We start from the raw sequence: 11,133 nt of genomic DNA on the forward strand, positions 1-11,133 counted from the left end.
CCTATGCTAAATTCGTGGGTGCTCTAGGACCATAACCCCTGCGAATTTCTGGGATCCACTGAACTCCATAAATATGTACAGCTATTAAGTGTTAAGCTCTCCCCCACCCCACCTTTTTTTTATCCTGGGATGGAACTCAGTACCTTGCACTTTCGAGACATGCAGCACCACTACTAAACTAAATCCCGGTCCAAAACATTTTCAACAGTGGTTAAGTTACATCACTCAGGTTGGGGTTTGTTTGCCCGGCAATGTAAGGATAATTTAACCTTAGAGAATCTGTGTTATTTGCCTCATAGACAAATTAAAGGATAAAAGCCATGCCTCTCAAGATATTTGGAAAAAAATTATAAAAGAAAATTAAACACCCACTACAGAACCATGCATGGTGTTATACATCTATAATCCCTACATTCCGGGAGGCTGAGGCAGGATTCCAAGTTTGAGGCCAGCCTGGGCAACTTTGCAACTCAGGAAGATCCTGTCTCAAAATAAAAAAATTAAAAAGGATGTGGATATAGCTCAGTTCAAAGGCCTTGGATTCAATATCCAATAGCGGGGGGAGGGATTAAATAAATACCCTTTAACGATTAAAAACATATGTATATAGGGATGTGCACGTAGGGGTCAGTGGTAGAGCATCGTTAAGAGAAAGACCCTAGATTTGTACCTCAACATTGGGGAAAAAGAAAAGAAAAAGAAATTCTTAACTAGATTTCTTTAAAGTTATCTACTAAAAACCTACCAATGACTTAACATTAAGTTGCAAAAATTAAAAGCATTTTCCTGGAATTTAGGAATAAGACAAAGATGTCTATTGTCCTACTTCTATTCAATACAGCACTGGCCAGTGCTATTAGTAACACAAAAAGAATAAACTGGAAAGAGCAAATCAAAGCTATAACCATTTGCATATCTTATAATTATTTTATGCAGAAAATCTAAGTGTCTTGCAGAAAACTAAAAAAGAGAGTTGAGAAAAGTGGCAGGATATAAGATCAACATGTCAAAAAAACCAATTTCTACCTATATTCCAGTAGAAATTAGAAAATGTAGTTTTTAAAAAAGAACTATGAGAATAAATAAAATTGTACAGAAAGTGATGCAATGTTATCAGAAGACATGAAAGAAGATCTAAGTAAATGATTGATATGCCATATTTATGGAAAGGAAGAATAGGCATCAAAGTAAGTGTTATTTTCAATTCTCACAAAATTAAATAATAAATATAACATAAATCAAAATCTGAATCGGTTCTCACATGCAAGACCAATAGGACAAGGATAGCCCAAGATATTCTTAAAGAGGACCAAACGGGTGAGAAGAAAGCGATCCATACTAACTGCTAACAGTTTATTGTTTCTTAAATTATTTAAGACACTGTGGCTTAAGCATAGAGATGGATCCAGTGGAACAGATCAGCAAGCCCAGAAAGGGAACCATATGGAAGCAGAACCTTAACATATAGAAGAGGTGGCGCTACAACTACAGGGGATAGGGTGGAATTTACCATTAATAAGGTGAGGCAGCTGGCAGAACCACTGAGCTAAATCCCCAGACTTACCATTAATAAGGTAATTGGCTATCCAGAGGGAGTTTTTAAAAAATTAGATCTTATTTAATTCTGTACACGTATATAAAAAAGTAAATGTAAACCAAAAATTTAAACATTTTTAGAAGAAAATTAGGGGTTGATCTTATGACTACTAAATGGGAAAAGGTTAATCAAGATACAAAAAGAAAAAGAAAAAGAAAAAACCTGACTACATTACCATGAAAACAAAGACAAATCCTCTCTTCAAGTGAAAAAACCAGCAGCAAACTAGGATACATACACAATTCACAAATGTAGTAGGTGTGGACTAACAAATGAGCATTTAGAATATATTTAAAGAACAAATTAATACAAACCAGGCAACTTAATGAGAAAATGGACAAAACATATGAACAGGCATTTTACAAAAAAGAAAACTTGTCAATCCAAAAAAATTATGAAAAGAATCAGTGAAATAAATAAGTCACACATGTGTAAATACTAAATAGCTTCTCTGGTGTGAAAAACTATAATAGTAAATAAGATCCTAATGATATAATTGACAATGTGAAATAGGAAGGAAAGGGCTAAAGGTGTAGGGAAAGTGGGAAGAGTAGGGGAAAGGTAATAAGGGAAAAGAAAAAAATAGGAGAAAATGAAAAAATGGAAATACAGTGTTTGTAAATAGGGAAGGGAGGAGGGGATGAAGGGAGGGCAGGGACAAGGGGAAAAAATGAGAACCAAGACCTGTCATGTAAAGGTACAAGATCCCAATAATGACTGTAACCGTACTATATATCTAAAATATACCAATAAACTCAACAAGAGAAAAAAAAAAAGAATCAGGAATCGGGAAATGTAAATTACAATGATAGTTCCTATCTGATTGTCAAACAACTGTTGGGAAGATAAGAAGTGACAGGAATTCCTTTTTATTGGTGAGACTATAAACTGGTATGACTACATTAGAGAGCAATTTGGTAAAATCCAACATTTCCATTCCCAGGTGTATACACACACTAAAGATTCTTTTTCACAAAGAGATATAAAAGGTTGCTTGCTTCAGAATTGTTTATAATAGGAAAAATCACAAATGACACAAACTCTCCTAACAGAACAGATAAATCACCAAATATTAATACAACAAAGTTCTATATACAACAGTTAAATAAAATAACAAAACCCCAGGTATGAACAAGGATAAATCTCAAAAAGTGATGAGGAAAAAAGAAGGTACAGAGGACGTATAAACTATATTTCATTTGTATAAAGTTAAAATTTACTAAATACTATTATATAGTTTATGAGAATATGTATAAATTAAAGGCATAAAATTATTCCTGTCAAGAATATGTATCAATTATGGAATAGTGATGCCTCTGAGGAGAAATAGAAAGGATGGGTTAAGGAGGAATGGATTCCAGGAGATAGTCATCTGTAACATTGTCTTTCAAAAATAAAATCTGAATTAAACTCAGCAGAATGGTGGGTATACTGGTATTTATTATATTATTCTCTGTCATTTCCACTGTGTTTACACTTTTTTTTTTTTTTTGAGGTAAGGTCTCACTATGTAGTTCATACAGGCCATGAATTCATTATGTAGCCCAGGCTGGCCTTGAACTCAAAGCAATCCTCCTGCCTCAGCCTCCCAAGTACTGAGATTACAGGCATGCACCACTATGCCCAGATTTACATTTTTAAAGTGAATAACTTTGAACTTTTCTTAATAGACCCTCATAAGTGATAAAAGTTTTAGATACTAAGGTTTCAATAAAATTTAATCACAACATTGTCCAAATTCTCACTGTAAAATATGTGTTTCAGTTTTAACTATGTGCTCTTATTTTAAATATGAGAGCTACTAAGACAAATAATAAACATCCTGATAATAGGGTAAAAGTTTTAAGACAAAAATATATGTACCTGTGGATAAAGATTGGCAAAGTACACACACACAAAACTAACAAGCTGTAGGGCCAGAGATGTAGCTCAATAGTGCTGTGCCCACCTAGCAAGTGCAAGGGCCTGAGTTTGATCCCCAGTAGAAAAACCAAACAAACAAAAAAATTAACAAACTAAAGCTACAAGCGTTTGGGGTGAAATTTCTTTGAATTTTTATTTTTGAAGTCTTAGTGACTAAAGAAATTCATTAAAATAAATATACTGCATTATGTACTTTCTGAAAAGTTTTACTGTGGAAATAATATAGCAGCACAGATTTAAGTAAATGACGCTCTAGAAATGCAAAGAAGTAATGAAGTTCGGTTACGTCTTTCTCCGAGTTTTTCTGTTGAATGATCAGGGCTAAATAAACAGATACAACAAAAGGACTTGGGTCAAACCTCTACCACCTCTCAGTTTTCAGGGCAATTGCAGTCAAAGTCACTGAGGAGTGATATTTTACTATCTCTTTAATTAGGGCGGGGCTTTTAAAACTCAGTTGTTCCATTTGTGTCTCAAATCAATCAGATGAAATTCACCTTTTACGTGGCCTGAATCTTGATAGCTCAGCACACTTGATAGGTAATTTAATCATGTCTGGCATAGACAAACACAAACCCAAATTAGCTCCTGAAAGAGCTGGGCTTCTCAGAGATAGCTGTGCTTTTCCACTTTTATGCAAGAGCTGAGCTTCACCAACTGGCTAGCTGGAGGTGTTATTAAAAATTTAGTGAAAGAAACAAAGGTGTGCTCCGGTGTCTCTTGTTACCCTTTCTACTGTTACTCCGGCAGACAAAAGGCATAGAGCCTGCTTCATGAATAATGTGACATGGAATATTCACAATCTATTTTTAATGGAGTCAAGTAATAACATTAAGAGAGATATTTGCAATCTTCAAATTTCACATGGTAATAGGCACAGTAATTTGTTTTGATTCTGAACTGTGGCTACCAAGATAAAAATTTTAAAAAAAAATTTTTTTAAAGTAGCTTCCTACTTATAGCATAAACAGGGAAAATGAAAATGGACCAGATATTCTAAATGTCAGCAGGGAAGAGCTGGAGAAAACAGACACCTGCGCTTCAATCAGTTCTACTTACCCTTCAGTACGACATCTTTACTTTTTCAAACCATGTTGGGGATGACCAACCAGTAGGCACAGTGAATTGTGTGGGAAAGGTGTTCTGAAATCATCATTCACTGGGAGCTTTGCCTCCCAGGACCCTATGCAGAGGTTCCTGGACACTGCAACTGTTTATTACCCACCAGTTCTGAAGAATAATCTTAAACTGTACTATAAAGTAAACAAATTTGGATTCATCATGAGTACTCTCACAGACGTGGAAAGACATGGTACTGGAAACCACAGGAGGACAGCCAAGGACTGAGATTTGGAGAGACCAAAGAAAAGCAGCATCAAAGCCCCTCTGACCCACCAACTCAGAAAGCCCTTTGTGTCTCATTTCTGGGACAGTCAAGTGATTTCTCATGTCTTTTGTGTTTTACAGAGTACAGCCAGCCTACTGGATGAAACAGGAGTTTATTTTCATCATTATGTGCCAGGCACTCTTATAGTGGCGGAAGATTCAGCAGCAACCAAATAATCAAAGCTCTGCAGGAACATTGTCCTCCCTGCTATATCCCCACCACCTAGAACCTTACTGGGTACCTAACAGTATGTGTGAAATTGATTTCAATAAGAATGGACAATCTGTGGTACTCATCGTAGACCACACGTCCTGAATGTCTGGTTAAAAGTGTTAGAACACAGGGAATAGGGATTTAGGACAAGAACTTAACCCAGTTTCATTCTCTTAAAGAATCCACAGGTAGAACAGAACAAGAAATAACCCAGGTCCCATTTTACTTTATTGTGTGTATCTTATTTTATGTTTGTTTGTTTTGTGGTATTGGGGATTAAAACTAGAGAGAACATCCCCAGTCCTTTTTATTTACTGATTATTGTGAGACAAGGTTGTGCTTGGTTGTCCAGACAAGATTCAAACTTGGGATCCTCCTAAGCCTCCCAAGTAGCTGGAACTCATTCATCTTTAGATTTGTAATTTGCTTTCAGTGAGTGGCTAACCAATCTCATACTTTTTCTCCTCTCCAGTTTCCAGAGAATCAAAGTAAACAGAGTTGGATGGAATGGTAGGACCATATCCACATTTTATGGTCAGGTCAGCTGGTATCAGGGAAGTCAGAGGAGTTGCCCAAATCAGACCAAAGCCTTGAATTCCTTGATTCATCTGGGAGACTCTGGCTGTAAAAACACAATTTGAGATTCTCAAAGAAAACAGCTGTTGTACCTATGGGCCCAACAGGGATTCTATAAGGTAGGATCTTAGTTTTATACAATTCCAGGGGTTTTGTTGTTATGAAAAATGTTTCTGTGAGACATTAAAGGAAAAAAATGGAAACGAGCAATTGGATTTTACTCTCTTTGTATGCTGCCTTGTCTGCTTCGCTTTTCCATTTCACTGTATTTTCCTTAAGTGCCAGCTTCCTCTACAGGAAAAACAAATTTCCTGCCTAAAAGAAAAGCAATCTGTAGTAATCTTAATACTTTATTAACTTAAACATCACTCTAATAAATATGTATTAACGAACATAACACACTCCAGAAGTCTAAAAACATGTACAAACCTAAAATACCTTTTCCCCTTATATGGTACACATGAAAGGCTGAAGAGCTAAATACAGAGCCTTTGCCCCTCACACACACACTCACGCCTACCATTCAAACATCTTAGAAATATCAAATTAACACTAAAAAACTTTGAAGTAACTCTGCAGTTACTTTTTTGTTTACACTGTATAAAATCTGAAAGGGTTGAAAGAGAAGGTTTGAGATTGTTGACTGTCTTCTCAGAAAGCCACTGGAGAACAAGAATAGACCCCAGTCATTTGAGGTGAAACCATTAGCTTTTGAGAGGCAGAGACAGAATGAGACTTGAAACTCTGGCTCCCCGGTACCTACCATGATGCCTAGGACCTTGGTACCAGTGGTCAAAAAACAGTTGCAGAGTGAATGAATGACTTCCTGTCCACAGGCATTGTTCCATTTTTTTAAAAACCTCTTCTGATGAGGCCTTCATAGGCTTCTTACCAAGAGGACCTTAAATCCCCTTACCACCAAGTCCACTTTTTTGCTTCTTCCTGGGGTGAGCATAATGGTGCATCTGGTGATTTTGAAAGAATAAAGCTCCTTCCCCAAATCAGTTTCTGAACCAGTCTTCAAGGAGGAGAAATGATTCCCCCAAGATCTACATTACATGCAGTGCCCAAAAGAAATGGGGTTAACAGAGTTCTCAGAAGAAGCATTAACCACAGTCTAGATAGAAAGCAGCATTAACGTGTCCACTTGTAAATGGTGATTCCTCCTCTTCGACACAGTTATCTGAGGAATTCAGAAAAGGAAAGACACTTGAAGGATTTCTGCCAATGGAAAAGGATGGAAATGCCAAGCTTTTATCATCCCCATTTGACTTCATATCTTCATGTAGAGGAGATTAAAGCCTAGGAAGTTGCTGTGGTTCCCACTCTGAGAAGAACTCCGAAAAGTACCTCAATCCCTCTGGCAGCTCCAGGAAGTAAGGTGAAGGGGAATCACTCTGGTGGGATCTGCAGACTGGCCTGGAGGGCCTGAGAAGTCCAAATGGGCTGGAAGCAAGCAGAAGCTGCCTCTGTAGTGTTGTGTCACTGCTGTTTGCAGCCAGCCGAGGTGCTCATTTGAGCCCATGCTGTGTCTCCCGGTGCCTCCTGAGATCCACCTTCCTCTGGAAACCCTTCCCACACAAGTCGCAGCCAAAGGGCTTGAAGCCTGTGTGTTTACGGCTGTGCGTGATGAGGTTGGAGCTCTGGCTGAATGCCTTGCCACACACCTGGCACTTGTGGGGCTTCTCACCTGCGGGATGGAAGGGGGAGGGGAGGAAGTATGAGTCTGTGATAAACTAGAGGGGACCCACTGTGACCCACATGCTCTTGGCAGCAGCTGGCTGCACCACAATCTAAGACCTTCAAGCAAGTTGGAAGATGAACGTGAACAGACTCCCAGGCTGCAACTCAGTCCTGGGAAAGCATGGGTACACCAGGTGGAAGGAAGACTTTCTGAGTGGGGGTTCCCAGCTGAAGGCCTCAAACCGTTTCCTGCTAAACAGAAACAGAGCAAAGGCCACGTGCCCTCCCCAGCTGAATCCACCCTGGGAGGGCTGCCCTGACTTCAGAAGCTGAGAGTACCCAGAACAGATGTTCAACAGGAGGTGGGAGGAGCCTGTCCTACAAACCATGTGATTCTGCTCTAATTCAGAGGAAGTTTTCAAATCTGAGTTTCCACGTGGGTGTTGGTTTAGTATGGACCAGTGCGCCCATCTACCTTCTTGTTTGTGAAGGACTCGGCATGTATATGGGGCACAGACATTTCTCAGCCTTTTTTAAAAAATCCACATTTGAGCCATAAAATATTTATTAAAATACTTGATCTTTTCCTGTCTTGATTTTACTTTCTTTTTCAAAAACTTTTGTCTTTGCCCCATTTTGGGGTAAATTTCCAAGTAGTCCCAGCATGGCATTAGTAGGGGCTCAGCTTTGGGAAAACAATGCAAAACAGATGAAGTTTGTTTTTGAGGAAACTTCTTCCTGCTGCACTCTCTTCTCTCTTCAAGCTTCAGATTTCTTGGATAAGGAATCACCCCTCAAACCTTTAGGGTCACACAAATCTGAGAAACAAATTCTAGCTATAATGTAAATGTTTGATAAGGACTTATTAAAGTTTCATTCAGTCAAGAGCCTAGTTGCATTTTGATGCACTTTAAATACTTTTACTTATAAGGAGTGAATTATGTGGAAATTTTAGGCAAGAGGAATCATTAAAATAGGCTTTTCTTCTGTTTTCTGATAGGAATATCTATATACTGGGAAAGCATATTATTAACATCAATGCATGCCTGAAGCACAGCACAATTTGTTATAAATACTCATATTCTATAATAAAGTTGTCAGAATTCTCAAGTGTGATGTAAATGTCTTGACTATTAAATAGAGCACTTGTGGAGGCAGGAGGATCACTTGGTTTGGCATTAAAACCTTCACCTGTACATAAAGTGTTAGAAAACGAGTACAGGAGTGGAAGCCAGAATATTCAATGGCTCCGTGATTTACTCTGATTTTTGGTAAATCGTTCAATGTCTAAGTTTCCAGATGGTAAGAGCAGCTGTTTCTACTTTATGAGGTAGAAGGAAGGATCAAATAAAATGACAGATTTAAAAGCACTTTGTAAATTATAAAGCATTATAATAAGTAAGGAATTATTGCTATTAAGGCTTGACATTTTGAAAAGGGCAATAAGTGAAAAGAAGCTTTCCATATTTATCAACTCCCATAACTTTGGAAGTAGAATACGATAAACAGGTCAAGAGCACAGACATTTGAGAGGTCAGATAGATCTGAATTTGAGCTCTGGCCCCACCACTTGTTAGCAGCATGACCCTGTGCAGGTTACTTAATCCTTCTCTGCCTCATTTTCCTTGTCTCTAAAATGGGGAAAAGGAATGGTTTCTCTCATGAGCATGAGATCATCCATGTTAGCAGAAAGCTTAGTAATATTTGCTATTGTTAATTCTCACATAGAATAAGCTCTCTGATTCCTCAAAGTACAACACAGAGGTTACACATGAGCCTTTCACCCAAAAAGCTCAGTAGGACCCCTACAGAAGTTTTCCATCTGTAGGCAACACTCACAGAGGATCCTAGAACCTCTTTCATATTTCACCCACAGCAGGCAGCAGTTGGAGTGGCTGCTAAACTAAAGGAAACATTCTTTCCAAGGATAGAGAACCCAAAAGCTGAGAAGCTGGTCCTAAAAACAATCTCAAATCAAGACCCCATGGAGAGAACCACGAACCAGGCTCTGTTTCCTTTAACACAGACAGTGATTAACGTGATCTGCCCACCATGTACTGGAGCCAGAACATCGGAGAAGGTGAGTTATGTTGGCCTTGGCGTGTTCCTACAAGCCAAGGACCTTCAGCTTACCTGTGTGGATGAAGGTGTGTTTTTTCATGTCTGACTTCTGGTGGAACCTCTTGCCACAGTACTGACAGGGGTAGGGCCGAGTGTCTGAGTGGATAAGCAGGTGTGTGGACAGTGTGGATGACCTCTTGAAGCTCTTGCCACAGATCTTACAGTCAAAGCTGCGTTCCTACACAGAGACATAGAGAGACACAGATAGAGAAGAGAGAAGGGAGGAAGGGAAGAAGGGAGGAAGGGAAGGACTTTCCACTGTACAGGTAAATTATGGCCTACATGGACAGGGCACTAGTGCACTCACAAAAGAAAACAAGAGAACAACTTTTTGGTGCACTTGAAAGCTTTGTTGCTTGAACCTAGAAACTCTAATTTCTATAATTCCACTGTGCAGCTGGTTCATGTGTCCCAAGTTAGAATTTATGTTATACTTTTTAAAGTAGAAGCAAAAACAGACACTTCCAGTATCTAGAGAGAGATATTACTCCACTGCTGTCACCCTCCTCACCACAAAACTGATCCTACAATCCCAAAAGCTATGGCTCCCCTTCCACGTAGCCTGCAACATTATCCCCACCCTCCCACTCATTTCCTCTCGCCACACTCTCCACCCTTTCCTTGAACACTTTTTCTACCAAATCAGTTTTCACCCACAACCCTCCACACCTCATGGCAGAAAATTTATCCCCACCCTGCATTTTTGACACCCGATACATACACTGCACCCTCTTTAACAGAAGGCTGAGACACGTGAGACGCCCCTACCCCTCAGCCACTGTGGGTATCGAAGGAGATGGAGTGATACATTTTAGTCAATAAATCTTTAAAAATAAGCATTCTCCTTTGATAGTTGTTTGTGTATTTATTTACTCTCTGTCAGCTGGTCTGTAATCTACATACAGGCATCCTGGTAAGGGTCTGGATGCTATGGGATACTCAAATACTTGGCACCTGGGAGTTAGGCAACAAACAATTTTAAACCAATGAATGAAACGTGCTCCTGGGTGCTCTCAGAGAACTAAGATCCCACCTTTTCAGTCAGGAGAGGTCAGTGCAAACTAACCATTTGGCAAAAACAAAACAAAACGGGCAAAGAAACAAGCTACTACATCTGATAAATCAATAGCAAGCGTCAATGCACACAAACCTTCCTGAAACCCACAGGAATGATCAGGGTCGATTCTGGAGACTCAATGATGTGGTACCAAAATCTAAGGTTGCCTCAAAGTATGAGCTGTCTACCACCCATTTTTCTCTACACACCTATTCCAGGGGAAAGGGACCTGCAGAAGACTACAGGCAGCCCGGGAGAAAACTACCAGGCAAAAGGCGACTGGCGCTGCGAGAGGCGAGGCCGAGCAGAGGTCCCTGGGCGCCAAAACCGGAGCCGGGCCGCGCGAGGCGCACATTCTGCGCTTACCTGCGAGTGCACGGCTTTGTGCTGCTCCAGGCTCACTGCGTGCCCGAAGGTCTTGCCGCACATCTCGCAGGCAAAGGGTCTCGTGCCGCTGTGGGACCTGCGCACGTGCACCTCGAGCCCGTGCGGCGTGGAGAACACCTGAGGCGGGTGGGGCCGGGGAGAAGGCCGCTGAGAGGGGCTGCGGGATGCGGGCGCTGACTGGACGAGGGC

General features: G+C 40.0%; 1 protein-coding gene across 1 annotated transcript in view; it reads right to left on the reverse strand.

Moving 5' to 3' along the window:
- Window positions 1-5,317: 5,317 nt before the first annotated feature.
- Window positions 5,318-11,133, reverse strand: part of Gfi1 (growth factor independent 1 transcriptional repressor) — a 9,046-nt gene continuing 3,230 nt past the window's right edge. The window contains exons 4-6 of the mRNA XM_010644943.2: window positions 10,924-11,121; window positions 9,513-9,678; window positions 5,318-7,386 (exon numbers count right to left, since the gene is read on the reverse strand). Coding sequence (XP_010643245.1) covers window positions 7,208-7,386; window positions 9,513-9,678; window positions 10,924-11,121 — 543 coding nt within the window. The 3' untranslated portion in view covers window positions 5,318-7,207. The remainder of the gene's footprint in view (window positions 7,387-9,512; window positions 9,679-10,923; window positions 11,122-11,133) is intronic.

This window comes from Fukomys damarensis, unplaced genomic scaffold, assembly GCF_012274545.1.
Source record: "Fukomys damarensis isolate Sample0158 unplaced genomic scaffold, DMR_v1.0_HiC HiC_scaffold_33, whole genome shotgun sequence".
NCBI classification, from domain to species: Eukaryota; Metazoa; Chordata; class Mammalia; order Rodentia; family Bathyergidae; genus Fukomys; species Fukomys damarensis.